The sequence below is a fragment of the Cherax quadricarinatus genome, chromosome 41 (assembly GCF_038502225.1).
Source record: "Cherax quadricarinatus isolate ZL_2023a chromosome 41, ASM3850222v1, whole genome shotgun sequence".
NCBI classification, from domain to species: Eukaryota; Metazoa; Arthropoda; class Malacostraca; order Decapoda; family Parastacidae; genus Cherax; species Cherax quadricarinatus.
The window spans coordinates 29,885,228-29,905,615 of NC_091332.1; the positions used below are offsets into that span (position 1 = coordinate 29,885,228).

The 20,388-nt window shown below is 42.4% G+C and overlaps 1 protein-coding gene across 1 annotated transcript in view; it reads left to right on the top strand.

The window, feature by feature from the left end:
* The window catches only part of LOC128695983 (cytochrome P450 4c3-like), a 53,423-nt gene that overhangs the window by 23,334 nt on the left and 9,701 nt on the right, over nucleotides 1-20,388 (top strand). Inside the window, exons 4-6 of the mRNA XM_070092828.1 lie at nucleotides 6,622-6,691; nucleotides 8,906-9,111; nucleotides 9,982-10,160. Of these exons, the coding sequence (XP_069948929.1) occupies nucleotides 6,622-6,691; nucleotides 8,906-9,111; nucleotides 9,982-10,160 (455 nt within the window). The remainder of the gene's footprint in view (nucleotides 1-6,621; nucleotides 6,692-8,905; nucleotides 9,112-9,981; nucleotides 10,161-20,388) is intronic.

Consider the following 20,388-nt stretch of genomic DNA (forward strand, 5'->3'; position numbering starts at 1 on the left):
AGATGATCCGTTCTGAGGTGGGCAGATCTGAAAACCGCCGCACCGTATGGGAAGAAGCCAGAAACATGGTCAAAGTCGTGCGAAGATCGGATGTGTCAAAGGAATCAGACTTAGCCTTGGTATAAGGAACATGGGACAAAATGTAACCTGCAAAAGATACAGGGGCAATAGAAAGGTCCAAAAGATGGTGTGGTAATGAGGGAGGGTCATAAAAGAGTGCTGCAGCAGAAAGAGGCCCAGGAGGAGCAGTTTCATGGAATTAAGTCTCCATGGTTAGATTTCTCTTTTTCATTGTTTTTCAGAAAAAGGAAAGAAAGAAAAAAAAGGGGGGAGGACATGGAGGGGTAGCTCCTAAGAGGAATGAAAAGGCTGTAAATCTCACTCTGCACCCATGAGGGCCTCAGCAAAGCTAGCAGTGCAGATGCAGCATGGAACCCGTGCCATACCCTACCCTCCATGCCAGTAAACTAGCAATCTGGGATAGCAATCTCACATCTACATAGCCACCTCGGCAGAGAAAAGAGCTGGCAGTCGGATACCCACCACAAGGCATACGTTCTTCGGCCACCACCTCCTGGAATCAGAGATACACCCGTTACCGGAGACACCCAAAACCTTCCCCCAGTAAACCGGAGAAGGATCGGGACATCTCCAGACGATTCAGATTCCACGGCAAACTACACTGCCAGCAAGGACCTCAACGAAATGGGATGGACCACGGTACCCTTCCCCCAACCTAGATACTAGAAAGGGAAAGACCGCAAAGGGAAAGGGAAGGGATGGGGAAAGGAGGAGGAGTGAGAAATGAGGGATGGGGCAGGGAAGGGAAGGATTGGGCGGGTAATTAGGATGAGTCAGTGGAAAAAGACGAAAGGGTCCAATTCCTCATACCAATAGCCTCATCGCCGCGCCAAGGAGGTCCTCGCCCTCCCCCCTCCTTGAAGAGGAATAATCTGATTGAAGTTGCTTAAATAAATAAATTTATAAGTTACAGCTCACAGTATACTATAGCTTCAGGAGAATAAATTACAAATATGCCTGAAGTATGTTTCTTGCAGGTAAACTAGTATAAGTATAGTGCAGAATTTAAGGTGAGAAAATGACTTTAAAGTATCTTTCTTGTACAAATCAACAATAAATTATCGATATCAACAGGAATTATTGATATAAGAAAATTTTCTAACACTTGAAAAATTGAATAATGTAAATTACTCAGAACTACACTATCACGGTAATAAATGCAATAATTATATACAACACTAAAAACTGCATATATACTGGTATTTATGCTACACTGAGTTGATAATTTACTTTTATCATGAAAAGCAATAAAATTACACAGAAATATATGCTGCAACTTTATTGATAATAAAGTCTGTAAGGGAACATATTGGAAATTAATGGTATAAAATATCGACACAATGGAAATATAAACACATATGCAGTATAATGTGATCCTTTATTGACTACGTTTCGCCCACACAGTGGGCTTTTTCAAGTCACAAACAGATCTACCTGGGGTGGAAGGGACGCGAGTATTTATAGTCAGGTTCAGAATGCTGAGGTCAGGTGGAGAATGCTACATCTGATGATGTACCGAGTGGAGTTATAGAGTCAAAATCTTGGGTAGCTTGGAAACGAGATTGGATAAGTTTGTGAGCAGACCTTCTACAGTGTTCTTCCATTCCTGTGTTCTTATGTGGGATAGCGATGAAGAAGTTTCTTGGCAAGTGGTTCAGCTATGTTATAGAAGCCACTATTCTGGTTGAAGTTGTCGGATATAGAAATAAGTGATGATTCCAGGATTCTTCGGTATTGAGTGTTGTCTTCTGTGGCGATAAGTCTTGAGTTTCTGTAGTTTATCAAGTGGTTGTGTGAATTACGGTGTTGTACACAGGCATTCCTTGTGTCGTCAGACCTGCTTGCGTATTGGTGTTCTGAAATACGTGTTTGGATGTCCCTTGATGTTTCGCCCACGTATAATTTGTTGCAGTCATTACAAGGGATTATCTATACCCCTGCAGAGGGTGGAAGCTTGTCCTGTCTATCACTGGTAATGTCCTTGATGGTCGTGGTTGTGGAGGTAGATTCTTTAAGTTGAACATACCTTAGCAGAAAAACTGGTAACTTTTCTTAAATTCGTAATCATCACTATAAAATACAGGAGGGTGGTTGGACACTAACACTATGTTGTCATGGTAACTGGCGGAATGGTGTCAGAAACGGAAATACAATATGGCGGAACTATTTTCAATCAACAGCTAACATCACTCCGCAACTTCTTCCGTGAAAGTAATCCCACATAACGTTACTTAAACTAAAGTGCAATATTTATCTAGGGAATTTACTGGTAAAATAATACAAGACAAATATTCACACTCATTAATTTATAAAAACACTGAGATATTTAGGTACAAGTGGCTTGTAGATTATTATAATCAAATCTAAGCGCTAAACCCACAAGTCATACAGCGCTGAGTGGCTTGTAGAAATTTACGACCTGGCCTGAAGCAGCTTGATCTCCTTCCCTTTACAAGAACCAATATAATTGGCTGGAAATGATTACACACACAATCAACTGCAAACTGACACAGTAGACATGGTTGTAATATACAGATAAGATCAGGATAAAAGATAAATGCAGACAACTGGCAGAAACACTAACATTGAGCTGAACATCGAGCTGGCTAGGCTACGTGTCATGACACACAAAAACGTTTCTTTGCCCCATTCACGAGGGAGCCTTCACCAAATTCAACTCCTATATGTAGAAAAAATTAACTGTGGCACTCAAGGTATGCTCAAGGCATATTCCTTGACGGAAAAGGAAGAGAAGATGTAAACTAGAAAGAGAAAGGCGCTCCCTATACATGCAAAGGCAACGAATAACAGAGTGGCTAAAAGATGCCAATATATCTGTAATACGAAGGGAGGCACTGACCAGAGAAATATCAAACATCGAACTTGAACTAAAGTAATCTTACAGGAGTCAAGAAATGTAGTGAGAACTAAAAGTCATACATGAAATTGAAAAAAAAAAAAAAACAACACAAAATACTTCTTTTCTTATGCCAAATCAAAGTCGAGAACAACATCCAGTACTGGGCCCCTACTTAGATGAGATGGGACTTACAAAGATGACAGCAAGAAAATGAGTGAGCTACTCAAGTCCTAATATGACTCGGTTTTAAGCGAGCCGCTAACCAGGCTGAGAGTCGAAGAGCTAAATGAATTTTTTATGAGGGACACAGAATTTGCTAGACTTAAACCTGACATTATACTGACGCCAAATGACTTCGAAAAGGCGATAAATGCACTCTGCCCCAGGCCCAGATTCATGGACTCTGTTCATCGAGATCTGCAAGAAGCCCCTGTCATGTGCTTTTAACATCCTGTGGAGAGGGAGCATGGATACAGGGGTCGTCCCACAGCCACTAAAAACAACAGACTTAGCCCCAGTCCACAAAGGTGGCAGTAAAGCAATAGCAAAGAACTACAGAATGATACCGCTAACATACCATAGCATAAATATCTTTGAAAGGGTTCTAAGAAGCAAGATCGCCACCCATCTAGATACCAATCAATTTCATAATCCAGGACAACATAGGTTAAGAGCAGGTCGCTCTTGCTTGTCCCAACTACTGGACCACTATAACAAGGTTCTGGATGCTCTAGAAGACAAACAAACGCAGATGTAGTATACATAGACTTTGCAAAAGCCTTTGACAAACCTAACCATGGTATAATAGCGCACAAAATGCACGATAAAGGAATAACAGGGAAAACTTGGTAGATGGATTTATAATTTCCTAACAAATACAGCACAAAGAGTAATAGTAAACAGAGTAAAGTCTGAGGCGGCTACAGTGAAAAGCTGTATCACAAGGCACGGTACTCTCTCCTATCCTGTTCCTCATCCTCATATTTGACAGACAGGGAAGTAAGCTATAGCACCGTGTCTTCCTTTGCAGATGACATCCGAATTTGCATGACAGTGTCCTCCATTGAAGACATTGCAAGTCTCCAGGCGAACAAAAACCAAATTTTTAAATGGGCCTCAGAAAACAATATGAAGTTCAATGAAGAGAAATTTCCATTTCTCCGATATGGAGAACTTGAATAGATTAAAAAGGTATAGGAGTATAAAACAAATTCCAAACACGTAATAGAACGAAAAATAATGTAAAAGTCATGGGAGTGATCAAGTCAGAGGATCTCACCTTCAAAGACCGCAACATTGTGGAATCGCATCTGCTAGAAAAATGACAAGATGAATAATGAGAACCTTCAAAAGTATGGATACGAAGAATATGATGACACTCTTCAGGTCGCTTGTTCAATCTAGGCTGGAATATTGATGCACACTTACAGCACCATCCAAGGCAGGTGAAATTGCTGACCTAGAAAGTGTACAGAGAACCTTCATGGCACAAATAACTGCGATAAAATACCTCAATTACTGGGAATGCTTGAAGTTCCTCAACATATACTCCCTAGAATGCAGGCAGGAGAGATACATGATTATATGCACTTGGAACATTATAAAGAGATTAATACTAAACTTGCACACGAACATCACTCCCAATGAAAACAAAAAACTCGGCAGACGATTCAACATCTCCCCCAATGAAAATCTGGGAAGCCACTAGCACGATAAGAGACAACACAGTAAGTGTGAGGGGCCCAAGACTGTTCAACTGCCTCCCAGCATACATAATGGGGATTACTAATAGACCCCTGGCTGTCTTCAAGAAGGCGCTGGAAAGGCATCTAAAGTATGTACCTGAGCAGCCGGACTGTGGTTCGTATTTTTGGTTGTGTGCGGCCAACAGTAATAGCCTGGATAATCAGGCCCAGATCCACCATGAGTCCTGGTCACAAACCGGGCTGCGGGGCCGTTGGCCTCCGAAACCCTCTCCAGGTATACTCCAGGTATAGTATCAATTAGAATGTCCAGTAGTCACGACATACAGCACACTAATGGTATCATGGTGTTGATGCACAGGAAAAAAAGCAGCTGGATGATCTAGGTGCTTGCAGGCACTGGCTGGCAATTTAAAGAAGAAAGATGGTGGTGTGAGTAGCGTCTACTTCACACTCAAATATTACTCCCATAACCAGAATTCAAAGAATTCTGCTAAGGTGGGGTCTCTCAAAAACAATGTTCTGTTACAATTGATTTGAGAATGTGCAAGCCGGGGATCAATAAAGCTTCAGAGGCTTGTTACTTTATTTGGGTTCTTGGTGTACAGGCAGTGTGCTAAGTGCCCTGGCCAAGGAAGACCAAGCCCATGAGAGAGTGACGGGGTAGTGTTCTTGCCTGAGTGCTGTCGGCTGCCACAATGAGGCAGGGTAAACGTGGTGCAAGCTGAGCTTGGTTGGCCTATGCCACTAGGTGTCAGCAACATAGTGCTGCGAAATATGAACCCAACACAAACCTACCCATGGTCGTCCTCGACCATGATTGACTAAAAAGAAAAACTCGGCCCCTCTCAGGGACAGGGCACAGAGCACAATAAAAACATATATATACATGTGGACATGGAAAAAAAAACTTCCTACAGGGAGGAAAGAAGAAAAGGGAACGGGGTGCTAAATATCGTAGTCCAAGGCAGTGAGCCTCGGCGGTCGGTCATTACTGCACGCCTTCCTGTATCTGGACAGATACTGCAACACAGGAGATGTCGCTGCAGCTGAGCTATGATGCAAGAGGGTACGGTCTCTCCTTTGGAAAGGTGTAGCAGTTATTGTGGAGTAGTCGCTGCAAAGTTTACTCAACCTGGGGCAGAACCTGCTGGTGCCCTCGAGTGAGGCATCATCATACTCGGCAACTAGACAGAACTTCATCTGGCAAGGAACTCAGGAAGACATTTCTCGACTGGTACTGTAACTGGGGCTGTCACTGCCGGCGAGAGTGGTGAGTCATAGCAGAGATGACTCAGGTGAGGGAGTCATTGCAGCATACACTCTAACTAGAGTGAGCAGGCTAGCAGTCAAAGTGACCTCATACTTTGTGCAGGCTGCTCACTGAAGCTGTGACACGAATCAGACAGTTGCCTGCCGACAGGGCTGCTGCAGCGTGACAATGTCATCCTCTCAACAGTTGGAATCATAGTAGAGGTTAGTCTAAGCATCCTCAGACTGGTTTTCTACACATAACTGCACTCTGACGGTCAGGAGGGGGAGCAAAATGAGTCTCAATGGGTAGTCATATTAAGTATGACTCAGTTTTCTGTACTTGAGAGCTCAGATCCTCATAATCTGATGCCTGGACTGACTAGTGTCAGTTGTAAAACGGTTACAATGCTGTGACATGTAACATGAGGGTGTTACCAATGTAGACCACACTGTGGTCTACACACACATCTGGGATCAGAACATACATAGGAACACACGGAAAACTGCACACACCCGCAATGCACATGCGGTTACTGCCTGGCTTGCTCTAGCAAAAGATACTTTTCTGTGCAAAAATCGATACTAGGCATTCACGAACATATGAGAACACTGGTAAGGAACACAGAGGAATTAAGGTTCATTTGGGACTTGTTAAACAGTGTACACTTGTAAGTTATGTTTACTGTCTTGTCCTGTATTAGACTGTTGTTTTTTGTCTTACAGAGACTGCTATGGGATGTAACATAAATGCTCAGGATAATAGCGACTCAGATTATGTCAAGGCAGTGTACAGGTAAGTAACAATGGCAGTGTATAGGTAAGTAACACTGGCAATGTACAGGTAAGTAACACTGGTAGTGTACAGGTAAGTAACATTGGCAATGTACAGGTAAGTAACAATGGTAGTGTAGAGGTAACACTGGCAGTGTACAGGCAAGTAACACTGGCAGTGTACAGTAACACTGACAGTTTACAGGTAACACTGGCAGTGCACAGGTAACACTGGTAGTGTACAGGTAAGTAACACTGGCAGTGTACAGGTAACACTGGTAGTGTACAGGTAAGTAACACTGGCAGTGTACAGGTAACACTGGCAGTGTACAGGTAACACTGGCAGTGTACAGGTAAGTAACACTGGCAGTGTACAGAAGTAACACTGGCAGTGTACAGGTAACACTGGCAGTGGACAGGTAAGTAACACTGGTAGTGGACAGGTAAGTAACACTGGCAGTGGACAGGTAACACTGGCAGTGGACAGGTAAGTAACACTGGCAGTGTACAGGTAACACTGGTAGTGTACAGGTAACACTGGCAGTGTACAGGTAACACTGGCAGTGTACAGGGTACAGTGTACAGGTAACACTGGCAGTAACACTGACAGGTAAGTAACACTGGTAGGTAGTGTACAGGTAAGTAACACTGGCAGTGTACAGGTAAGTAACAACGGCAGTGTACAGGTAACACTAGCAGTGTACAGGTAACACTGGTAGTGTACAGGTAACACTGGTAGTGTACAGGTAACACTGGCAGTGTACAGGTAAGTAACACTGGCAGTGGACAGGTAACACTGGCAGTCTACAGGTAAGTAACACTGGCAGTGTACAGGTAACACTGGTAGTGTACAGGTAACACTGATAGTGCACAGGTAACACTGGCAGTGGACAGGTAAATAAAACTGGCAGTGGACAGGTAACACTGACAGTGTTCAGGTAAGTAACACTGGCAGTGGACAGGTAAGTAACACTGGTAGTGGACAGGTAAGTAACACTGGCAGTGGACAGGTAACACTGGCAGTGGATAGGTAAGTAACACTGGCAGTGGACAGGTAAGTAACACTGGCAGTGTACAGGTAACACTGGCAGTGTACAGGTAACACTGGCAGTGTACAGGTAACACTGGCAGTGGACAGGTAAGTAACACTGGCAGTGTACAGGTAACACTGGCAGTGTACAGGTAACACTGGCAGTGGACAGGTAACACTGGTAGTGGACAGGTAACACTGGCAGTGGACAGGTAAGTAACACTGGCAGTGTACAGGTAACACTGGTAGTGTACAGGTAACACTGGCAGTGTACAGGTAACACTGGCAGTGTACAGGTAAGTAACACTGGCAGTGTACAGGTAACACTGGCAGTGTACAGGTAAGTAACACTGGCAGTGTACAGGTAAGTAACACTGGCAGTGTACAGGTAAGTAACACTGGCAGTGTACAGGTAACACTGGCAGTGTACAGGTAAGTAACACTGGCAGTGTACAGGTAAGTAACACTGGCAGTGTACAGGTAAGTAACACTGGCAGTGTACAGGTAACATTGCCATTCTATTTAATTACTGATGAAGTGAACAAACATCACATTAAATCAACCATTGATAGTTTATCTTATCTTTGCCAGCAGTTCAACATTTATTAATACAATGTATCTTACTGAATGATTTGTTTATTATTCGAACTTGTATTCTATAATAGTTGTCCTAGCAAATAAAAAACAGAATAATTTCAATCTGTTCTTATTTTATTAAATTGTTTGTTCAGTGAAGAGCATTCATAAAACTTTATGTATAAGTTATCGTTGCCTTTGTTATGCAGAACCAAAATTTAGGTTTGTGTTAATTTACGACGACTTGTTGATACTATAATAATTTAATGATAAAACATTTATCTGAAGTGGGTTTGTCTAGATATGAAAAATTTATTGTGTAGGCAAAAATCTTCTTTCTAATGTTTTATTTAATAATGGTGAGTCCGCTTTTTTCTTTTTTTTCTGAGGTTTACCTGGAGAGGGTTTCGGGGGTCAACGCCCCTCGCGGCTCGGTCTGGGACCAGGCCCCATAATTTTTTAAATTAATTGGAATTAATGATATGTAAATAAACATACTTTGTGTTAGAGGTACTGGGGTTCGAACTGGTGTCCTTGCAATTTAGAGGACGATAATTTGGTCAGAGTATTACTTTCACAATTTGTTACTTTCACGATATATTCTAATTTAATATTTACACTTTCACGTAGGATTGGTGCAATAATTCAGCTGCGTCAGGTACGACCTTGGCTGCAGCCTAAGATACTCTTTAGGCTCTCTGGGTACGCCAAGGAGCATGATGCCTGTCTTAAAATCCTGCATAAGTTCTCTTATGATACTATCAGAAGCAGGCGTAAAGAATACCTGGAGATGAAACACAAGAAGGATGCAGCATCCGACAAAGAGGATGTAATTGGTACGTTGGTTGATTGATTTAATGGTTTAATTATAAATATATTGACTACAAGAGGTTACGGAGAGTGCATGTCATCTATACTCCACCAGTAAAGCATAAATAATCTTTAAAAGCAGGGATAATTTTTATTATATTTATTATAATATTACATTCATGGGATAACTGCTCAATTTGCACTGAACGTAGAGCGCCATTGATCCAAGGAAATGGAGGATCATTCCTAGCAAGTTCCTTTCACCAGCATCAAGGCACCTTCCTGGAAAGGGACTAAATCAGGAATTTCAGTAAACTGTGAGCATATATACACCGAGAAATATACACTTCTACGTGTATATAATCTTGATTTACAGGAGATTTACATTACGAACGAAGAAGCTTAAAATATATAAATTCATCTTACACTAAAATATATTATGTTTATAGTAGGTCAAGTAACAGATAAGTCTGATGAAGATGAAATATTCTGTATTTAGATATTTGATGGTATGTTGGAAGGGCAACGTAAAGTAAGGTTGGCAAGTGGTGTTCGTTGTGCAAGATTGTTCAGTGTTGGGATGGTTGTCTCGTCAGAATTAATGGAAAGACTGGACAATAGGGTGTGACCATAATGCAGTATAATTTTATTTAAGTTGTTGCATAATATTCTCTTTATTACATCCATATTGTATTAGAAATCTTGAATAATGATGTCTTGCAGTAATGAATATTACTCTTTACCTGTAGCTGTAGATCTTTCTTGGAGGGAAACATTTGTGAATTACGACTAAAATATTTAAATTAAAGGAAGCTCTTCATTAAGAGGAGAAGACTGATGTTTAAGGCACATATACTTTAGCTTCTGATAAGCGTTATTTGTTCTCTCAAATTCAGGAAAGAAGAAGCGCTTGGCATTCTTGGACCTGTTGTTGGAGTACTCAGAGCAACAAACTACGCTCTCTGATGATGACCTTCGTGAGGAGGTTGATACATTTATGTTTGAAGGTCACGACACTACAGCTGCTGCTATCAACTGGTCTCTCTATTTGATTGGTTGTTACCCAGAGATCCAGGTAATGACCTCTCACTCTCTACAGTATCTGTGTTTTGTTAATAATGCATCTCAACGACCTAACTAAATCTGTCTGATTTATTAGTTAGAGCTATGTGGATGACGAGTTTGCTGGAGATTATGTGTGTGTGTGTGTGTGTGTGTGTGTGTGTGTGTGTGTGTACTCACCTAGTTGTACTCACCTAGTTGAGGTTGCGGGGGTCGAGTCCGAGCTCCTGGCCCCGCCTCTTCACTGATCGCTACTAGGTCACTCTCCCTGAGCCGTGAGCTTTATCATACCTCTGCTTAAAGCTATGTATGGATCCTGCCTCCACTACATCGCTTCCCAAACTATTCCACTTACTGACTACTCTGTGGCTGAAGAAATACTTCCTAACATCCCTGTGATTTATCTGTGTCTTCAGCTTCCAACTGTGTCCCCTTGTTACTGTGTCCAATCTCTGGAACATCCTGTCTTTGTCCACCTTGTCAATTCCTCTCAGTATTTTGTATGTCGTTATCATGTCCCCCCTATCTCTCCTGTCCTCCAGTGTCGTCAGGTTGATTTCCCTTAACCTCTCCTCGTAGGACATACCTCTTAGCTCTGGGACTAGTCTTGTTGCAAACCTTTGCACTTTCTCTAGTTTCTTTACGTGCTTGGCTAGGTGTGGGTTCCAAACTGGTGCCGCATACTCCAATGTGGGCCTAACGTACACGGTGTACAGGGTCCTGAATGATTCCTTATTAAGATGTCGGAATGCTGTTCTGAGGTTTGCTAGGCGCCCATATGCTGCAGCAGTTATTTGGTTGATGTGCGCTTCAGGAGATGTGCCTGGTGTTATACTCACCCCAAGATCTTTTTCCTTGAGTGAGGTTTGTAGTCTCTGGCCCCCTAGACTGTACTCCGTCTGCGGTCTTCTTTGCCCTTCCCCAATCTTCATGACTTTGCACTTGGTGGGATTGAACTCCAGGAGCCAATTGCTGGACCAGGTCTGCAGCCTGTCCAGATCCCTTTGTAGTTCTGCCTGGTCTTCGATCGAGTGAATTCTTCTCATCAACTTCACGTCATCTGCAAACAGGGACACCTCAGAGTCTATTCCTTCCGTCATGTCGTTCACAAATACCAGAAACAGCACTGGTCCTAGGACTGACCCCTGTGGGACCCCGCTGTTCACAGGTGCCCACTCTGACACCTCGCCACGTACCATGACTCGCTGCTGTCTTCCTGACAAGTATTCCCTGATCCATTGTAGTGCCTTCCCTGTTATCCCTGCTTGGTCCTCCAGTTTTTGCACCAATCTCTTGTGTGGAACTGTGTTAAACGCCTTCTTGCAGTCCAAGAAAATGCAATCCACCCACCCCTCTCTCTCTTGTCTTACTGCTGTCACCATGTCATAGAACTCCAGTAGGTTTGTGACACAGGATTTCCCGTCCCTGAAACCATGTTGGCTGCTGTTGATGAGATCGTTCCTTTCTAGGTGTTCCACCACTCTTCTCCTGATAATCTTCTCCATGATTTTGCATACTATACATGTCAGTGACACTGGTCTGTAGTTTAATGCTTCATGTCTGTCTGCTTTTTTAAAGATTGGGACTACATTTGCTGTCTTCCATGCCTCAGGCAATCTCCCTGTTTCGATAGATGTATTGAATATTGTTGTTAGGGGTACACATAGCGCCTCTGCTCCCTGTCTCAATACCCATGGGGAGATGTTATCTGGCCCCATTGCCTTTGAGGTATCTAGCTCACTCAGAAGCCTCTTCACTTCTTCCTCGGTTGTGTGCACTGTGTCCAGCACATGTTGGTGTGCCCCACCTCTCCGTCTTTCTGGAGCCCCTTCTGTCTCCTCTGTGAACACTTCTTTGAATCTCTTGTTGAGTTTCTCACATACTTCACGGTCATTTCTTGTTGTCTCTCCTCCTTCCTTCCTTAGCCTGATTACCTGGTCCTTGACTGTTGTTTTCCTCCTGATGTGGCTGTACAACAGTTTCGGGTCAGATTTGGCTTTCGCTGCTATGTCATTTTCATATTGTCTTTGGGCCTCCCTTCTTATCTGTGCATATTCGTTTCTGGCTCTACGACTGCTCTCCTTATTCTCCTGGGTCCTTTGCCTTCTATATTTCTTCCATTCCCTAGCACACTTGGTTTTTGCCTCCCTGCACCTTTGGGTAAACCATGGGCTCATCCTGGCTTTTTCATTATTCCTGTTACCCTTGGGTACAAACCTCTCCTCAGCCTCCTTGCATTTTGTTGCTACATATTCCATCATCTCATTAACTGGCTTCCCTGCCAGTTCTCTGTCCCACTGAACCCCGTTCAGGAAGTTCCTCATTCCTGTGTAGTCCCCTTTCTTGTAGTTTGGCTTCATTCGTCCTGGCCTTCCTGCTTCTCCCTCCACTTGTACATTGTGAAGGCTTACTCAGCTCTGTAATAACTTCAGACAGTATTACCAAAGCTGGCTCCTCCTCAGGAAAATTAATGAATAGAAAACGAAATAATAATTAACAAAGATAAACACTTTATTATTTATTAAAGCAAACATAAAACAATAAAACATGACAGGTATATCCTATTTGAAAGAAAAATGAAAAATGAAATGAATAAAATAACATTTGAACTCAACGCTAATATATATATTGGGGTGTCTGGTGTTGGTGACACTTCGTGTTGTTGAAATCTTAGCCGTTGCTGATGTGGGGGGGAGGGGGTCGCAGGTGTTGGTGACCACCACCGGCTAGTTCTTCACAGAGTATCGCCGTGAGTATTCTATCCCGATGACAGGAAAGCAGGTTCTTTACCGCTGCAATGATGTGGGGTTACGTCCTGCAATTTCATACAGGTGCACAGGTAATTAAATCCAATATGGGACGTCTCCAGGACGTTAGTCCGTCTCCGTCAGTTCTCCTCGTTGATTGACAGGTGACCCTCTCTGTCATCCAAGCTGAAAAGATAGACAGGTTACCCACTGCTTAAATAATCACTCTCCATGATAAGTACAATACCTAAAAGACGTGGTGATTATTACAACAGTCAACTTAGAGCAAGGCTGAAAAGACTAAGTTTATTATTGGTCCAAAGTGAAGCTTTCAACCAATAAATCCACTAGAATACAAGGCAGGCATGTACTTACAGTAGTGTTGGGAGCTGTGAGTCGAGTGATTTACTGTTTGACCAGAGCCCCACACGTCACCTTTCGGGGGGGGGGGGGGAGAAGGGGAAGGGATAGTGGGAGCTAGACTGACCCTACGTTAACAAGCAGCCGGCAATCAAACTATCACTTTAGGGGTGGGGGAGAAAAGGCGGGAATAGTGGGAGCTGGACTTACCCTACCTTAAGCCGGCAAGTAGGGCGAAAAAAAGGCGGCAATGAGCTTGACTAACCCTACCTTAACAAGTAGCCGGCAATGAAACTATTGTTACTATATATTCCCTCGCTACTCCTATCTATTGAACTTTTCCCTCACACTCCCCCATACCAAGACTTATAGTCAAGGAGTATAAGAAGAATAGGCGAGGAAAAAGTTCTAACATGTGGAAGTCGCGTAAGGCAAGAAATCTTCTACTGACTGTCACGACTTAACCAGTCAGAGAAATAATTGGATGAACCATTGATATACACAATATGGAACTTAAAAGCCTGGAGTGCCAATGTCCACCTCAAGAGGCGACTGTTGGTTCCCTTAAAAGTTTCTAGGTATATCAAAGGTTTGTGGTCCGTTTCTAAAATGAATTCTTTTCCCAGCAAATAAAATTTAAGTTTGGAGATACCCCACACAAGGGCTAAACATTCCTTTTCTATGGTGGAGTATCTCGTTTCTGCGGGAAGGAGTTTCCGGCTTAGGAAGCATACAGGGAAGGGAGTACCATCATGGTATTGTAGTAGCACCGCACCTAAGCCAGTATTGGAGGCATCAGTTCTTAAACAAAATGTTTTATTAATATCTGGAATCTTAAGTATAGGGTCTTTCGAAAAGATGCTTTTAATCTCATTAAACTTTTCCCGAGCTACGTCGGAAAGTTCAAGAGGTTCCTTCACAGACTTTTTAAGGAAGTCGGATAAGATGCCTGTAAGATCAGTAAGGTTCGGGATAAACCGTGCATAAAAATTTACAGAACCAAGAAAGCTACGCATGAGCTTCTTGGTTTTTGGGAATTTAAATTCTAATAAAGCTTTGATCTTACTGGGGAGAGGCTGCAGAGAGTTATTAGAAAGTATCAGTCCAAGATATCTAATTTTGTTATACCCAAGGAAGCATTTCTTCGGCTTGGCAGTGAGGCCATGTGAGCGTAACCTACGCAAAACTGATGTTAATGTTTGGATATGTTCGCCCCACGTAGATGTCATTACGTAAATGTTATCAAAATAAACTGAAACATTTGGCATATTACCCAAGACCTTTCTCATCAGTCTCACGTAGGTAGCACAGGCAGTTACCAAACCGAAGGGCATAGTTCTATATTGCATCAGTCCTTGGTGTGTAGGAAAAGCGGTGTACTGCTTAGAAGAAGGATCTAACATTACTTGATGATATGCCTGTGCAATATCAATCTCTGAAAAGAAGGAAGCGTCATAAAATTTGTGTAGATCGCTATCTATTAAGGGCATAGGCTCAGCATCCCACCGAGTTATAGCATTAAGGCCTCTGAAGTCAATAGCAAGTCTATATGAATTATCCTCCTTCTTAACCATGACTACTGGTGAACAATATGAAGATACTGAAGGTTCAATGATCTTTAGTTTTAATAATTTGTCTACCTCTCGGTCAAATGCATCCCTAAGGTGAACTGGAACTGGGTATAATTTTCGTTTGATAGGATTGTCCGTCACTAAGTCAATCTTATGGACTACCGTGGAGGTAACACCTGGAATATCAGTAAAGACGTCTGAAAAGTTACTCACACATTGAAGTAGTTCATGTCTCTTATGGTCATCCAAAGATTCATTAATATTAATGTTGGTTGCGCCCGAGTGGTCAAGAGTCACCAAGTCATGTAGTTCTTCATCATAGTCTAAGTTAGAGGTGTCAATTACGCACACCTTACATTCTTCAGTTGACGTATCAAGTTCGTGTGGAAAAACTAAGTCAAAGTTATTAAGGCAGTTAACCGAATTTCTTCGGTAATATTTCTTAAGGATGTTGATATGATAAAGCTTAGGTTTCCCCTTGACTTCTATGAGGTAGTCAACTTTCCCACAAATTTTTAATACTTTATATGGACCTTTCCATGCTACTAATAATTTATTTGACTTGATAGGCAAAAGTACAAGAACTTCATCCCCTACTTTAAAACTTCTCCTCTGACTTTTGGAATCAAAATAGGTTTTGTATTGGTCCATTGACAAGCTTAAGTTTTTCGAAACTATGTCAGAGGTCTCCTCAAGTTTGGATCTAAGGTCAAGGAGAAACTGGTAAGAAGACTGAACCTCAGCATTTACCTCCTCATTAGTCCATAAGTCATGAAGGATGGACAATGGACCTCTGGCCTGTCTACCATAGAGAAGTTCAAAAGGTGAAAACCCCAAAGAGTCACTGGGAACTTCCCTCATGGCAAACAAAGCACAGGGTAGGTAACGATGCCACTCCTTAGGTTTAAGGGAGCAAAGTTTCCTTAAAATGGACTTGAGAATCGAATGCTGGCGCTCAATCCTCCCATTACAGCTGGGATGATAGGGTGTTGTGAAGAGAGGCTTCACTCCCAGAAGTTGGTAGAGATGTTGCATTAAGTCAGATGTGAATTGTGTCCCACGGTCAGACAAAATTTCTCTAGGGATGCCCACTCTGGAGAAGATGGACAAAAGGGCTTCAGCCACCTCTGTAGTAGTTATGGTCTTTAAGGGAACGGCTTCAGGGAAACTCGAAGCATAATCAACTAATGTTAATATATATCTATGTCCCCCAGATGAAAGTGGAGATAAAGGACCAACGATGTCAATAGCTACTCTTTCAAACGGTACCGTAAAGATAGGCATTTTGACCATAGGTACTCGCCTGGTACCTCGGGAGGATGACAGTTGGCAAACTTTACACGATCTACAATAGGTAGTGACATCTGAGGACATTTTTGGCCAAAAATAGGTTTCCCTAATTTTATTTAAGGTTTTACGATGCGAGAAATGTCCGGCCACTGGCAGGTCATGAGCCATTTTAAGAACAGTCTCTCTGCATTGACTTGGAACAACTAAGATGGAATAGTCTATCTCATCTGAATTTAATTTGAATACTGACTTGTACAAGATACCTTTTATATATTCAAATTTATATGAAAAGTTTTTCCTTTGGATAACTTGATTTTGTTTAGCGGCATTATGGCAATTCTGAAGAGAAGGGCAATTACGTTGTAAATTGACAAAAGAGTCCTTTGATATATCTAAAGGCTTGAAGTCAGGGAAAATCAAAGGATGGACAGTAGGAGAAGCCTGGGCTTTAGTCTGAGCCCTAGTCAAGACATTTATGGTATCGGAGGTGATATCTTCACTTTCATCTAACAAGTGAACCGGTGATCCTACTACCTCGCTTTCGAGAGTAGCATCACTGGTTTTTAATCCCACATGAATCTCACGAGACATTGTCTCATCTGAACTTTCGAGGGGCTTCTCTGACTCTACAGGAAGAGGATCTGAAACACTTATGTCCATCTTTGGTGATGAAAGGTCAACCTCAGAAGGAAGAATGGCACCTTTTACATTACCTATTAGTACGGAGCAAGAAGTGATGGGAGCTAGTACGGCTTCAGACCAACCTGTGAACCATTTAGACCTAATGTAACAACGGATGGTAGGAAAAGTGTCTGTACGGCCCAAGTAGTCTGAAAGTATAGCAGAGGAATGAGTTTCTTTAAGATTAGGGAACAGCTTATCAGAAATGACTATACATGTGCATCCAGTGTCTCGTAAAATGGTAGATACATTAAGTCCATTAACTGTTCCTGAACAGAAGGGTGCTTGGTCATTACAGTCTTTAAAACATCTTCCAACTTTTTGGACCTTCTTAGAAGGACAATCTGGACGTTTATGTCCCTTAACACCACACAAATGACAAACAGGAATAAAAGAAGTCATTTTACTTTCCACTAGAGGCTTTGATTTCTTAAGGTCTGATGAACCCTTGCCCTTAGGGTTCGATCCCTTTAGGTCTTTATAGGAATTGTGAGCCTCAGCATACAGGTCAGCAGCCTCAGCAACTTCCTCAGCTTTAATCAGGTTACGTTCTCTAATGAATGTTCGTATCTGGTGAGGAAGAGCTGTCAGGAACTGGTCAGCAACCATGAAGTCTCTAAGAGATTCATAACTGTGATCAATTCCTGAACTCTCTATCCAAAAGTCGAACAAACGAAAGAGTGTTACCTGTAACTGTTGAAAGTTCTGGCCAGGCTGTAAGGTGGCATACCTGAAATCTTTCCTGTAAGAATTAGTGGTTTTTTGATATGCTTTAAGGATTGCCTTCTTCAGTAGGTTATAATTACATATGATATCCTGCGACAAAGTTGCATAGATATTCAAAGCTGTACCAGAAAATAACATTCCTAACCTGGTAGCCCAGGTGTCAGCAGGCCATTCACAGAGGGTAGCGGTATTTTCAAACCTGATAATGTATGAAGTTATGTCTTCCCCCTCTGTGAAGGGAGGTAAATTAGGTGTTGGAATATGTGCACTAGCTGCACGTTGTTCCATTACTCCTTCATCTAATTGCTGTTGTGAGAAAGTTAACTTCTTATTCTCTAATTCAAGGCGAGTTTGTTCGAGCTTGCGATCCTTTTCTCTCTCCCTTAACTCATATTCTCTGTCCTTTGCTCTTTCCTCAAGTTCCCTTAATTTAACCTGTTCCTCACATATCTTATCTTGTTCCTCACGTACTCTAGCTCTCTCCTCACGATCAAGTCTATCACGCTCCTTTTTGTCTTCTCTCTCTCTTTCTGTCTTTCTTGGATTTCTCTCTCAATTCTCTCTCTCTCCTTTTTCTCTTCTCTTTCGATTCTCTCTCTCTCTCCTTTTCCTCCTGTCTTTCCCTTTCTGTCTCTCTTCTCTCTCAATTCTCTCTCTTTCAAGTCTTTCCTGGATCTTAGCACTAATGAAAGATTCTAAATTTTTCCCTGTTATTCCTAACTTACTTCCAGCATTCATCCAAAACTGGTATTCATCCATACTTGCAAGAATAACTTAAACTATCAGGGGAAATGAAACGGGTATTAAAGAAAACGGAGGGTTCAATTCCTGCTCCACTCAAACTGTAAATAAACCAGAGGGCTCGATCCCTGCTTCAATTAAACAATATGTATTAATGAAAACGAAGGGTTCTATGCCGGCTCCGAGCAAACAGTAAGTAGAATGGGGTCACTTGACCATCCAATCTTCTCACCAACAAATCAAGAGTGCCCTATGACAGTTCCCTTGATATAATAAAGAGCTCAATGAAACAAATTGTCACTGGAAAATCTCGGGTCCCTAGAGTCTAATCCTCCAAAGTGTTTCAAGCTCACAAGAAAGGTGGCAGAATTAACTATTATATCCTGCCTGACTTGACTTACAATAAATTGAGACTATAACAATCACCAAATCTTTTAAATACCTGTACCGTAGTCCTACCATAGAGAATGATTACTCATGGCTGGTGGTAACCGTCTGTGGTATGCGGCGTTGAAGTTCCAATGGTAGATTCGAGATGGAGTTGAATCTTGATTCAGTAGAGTTGATCCTGGCAAGGTCGCCACTTGTGAAGGCTTACTCAGCTCTGTAATAACTTCAGACAGTATTACCAAAGCTGGCTCCTCCTCAGGAAAATTAATGAATAGAAAACGAAATAATAATTAACAAAGATAAACACTTTATTATTTATTAAAGCAAACATAAAACAATAAAACATGACAGGTATATCCTATTTGAAAGAAAAATGAAAAATGAAATGAATAAAATAACATTTGAACTCAACGCTAATATATATATTGGGGTGTCTGGTGTTGGTGACACTTCGTGTTGTTGAAATCTTAGCCGTTGCTGATGGGGGGGGGGAGGGGAGTCGCAGGTGTTGGTGACCACCGGCTAGTTCTTCACAGAGTATCACCATGAGTATTCTATCCCGATGACAGGAAAGCAGGTTCTTTACCGCTGCAATGATGTGGGGTTACGTCCTGCAATTTCATACAGGTGCACAGGTAATTAAATCCAATATGGGACGTCTCCAGGACGTTAGTCCGTCTCCGTCAGTTCTCCTCGTTGATTGACAGGTGACCCTCTCTGTCATCCAAGCTGAAAAGATAGACAGGTTACCCACTGCTTAAATAATCACTCTCCATGATAAGTACAATACCTAAAAGACGTGATGATTATTACGACAGTCAACTTAGAGCAAGGCTGAAAAGACTAAGTTTATTATTGGTCCAAAGTGAAGCTTTCAACCAATAAATCCACTAGAATACAAGGCAGGCATGTACTTACAGTAGTGTTGGGAGCTGTGAGTCGAGTGATTTACTGTTTGACCAGAGCCCCACACGTCACCTTTCGGGGGGGGGGGGGGGAAGCGGGAGGGGAAGGGATAGTGGGAGCTAGACTGACCCTACGTTAACAAGCAGCCGGCAATCAAACTATCACTTTAGGGGTGGGGGAGAAAAGGCGGGAATAGCGGGAGCTGGACTTACCCTACCTTAACAAGTAGCTGGCAAGCAAACTATCGCTTTCGGGGAGGGGGAAAAAAAGGCGGGAATAGCGGGAGCTTGACTTACCCTACCTTAACAAGTAGCCGGCAATGAAACTATTGTTACTATATATTCCCTCGCTACTCCTATCTATTGAACTTTTCCCTCACAGGGGGTGGGTAGATTGCATTTTCTTGGACATTAAGAAGACGTTTAACACAGTTCCTCACATGAGATTAGTGCAAAAACTGGATGACTAAGCAGAGATAACAGTGAAGGCACTACAGTGAATCAGGGAATACCTCTCAGGAAGACAGCAGTGAGTCATGGTACGCGGCGAGGTGACAGAGTGGGCACCTGTGACGAGTGGGGTTACACAGAGTTCAGTCCTAGGACCAGTGCTGTTTCTGGTATTTGTGAACGACATGACGGAGGAATAGACTCCGAAGTGTCCCTGTTTGCAGATGATGTGAATTTGATGAAAATTAAATCGGACGAGGACCAGGAAGAACTACAAGGGGATCTGGACAAGCTGCAGGCCTGGTCCAGCAACTGGCTCCTGGAGTTCAACCCCACCAAGTGCAAAGTCATGAAGACTGTGGAACGGCAAAGAAGGCCGC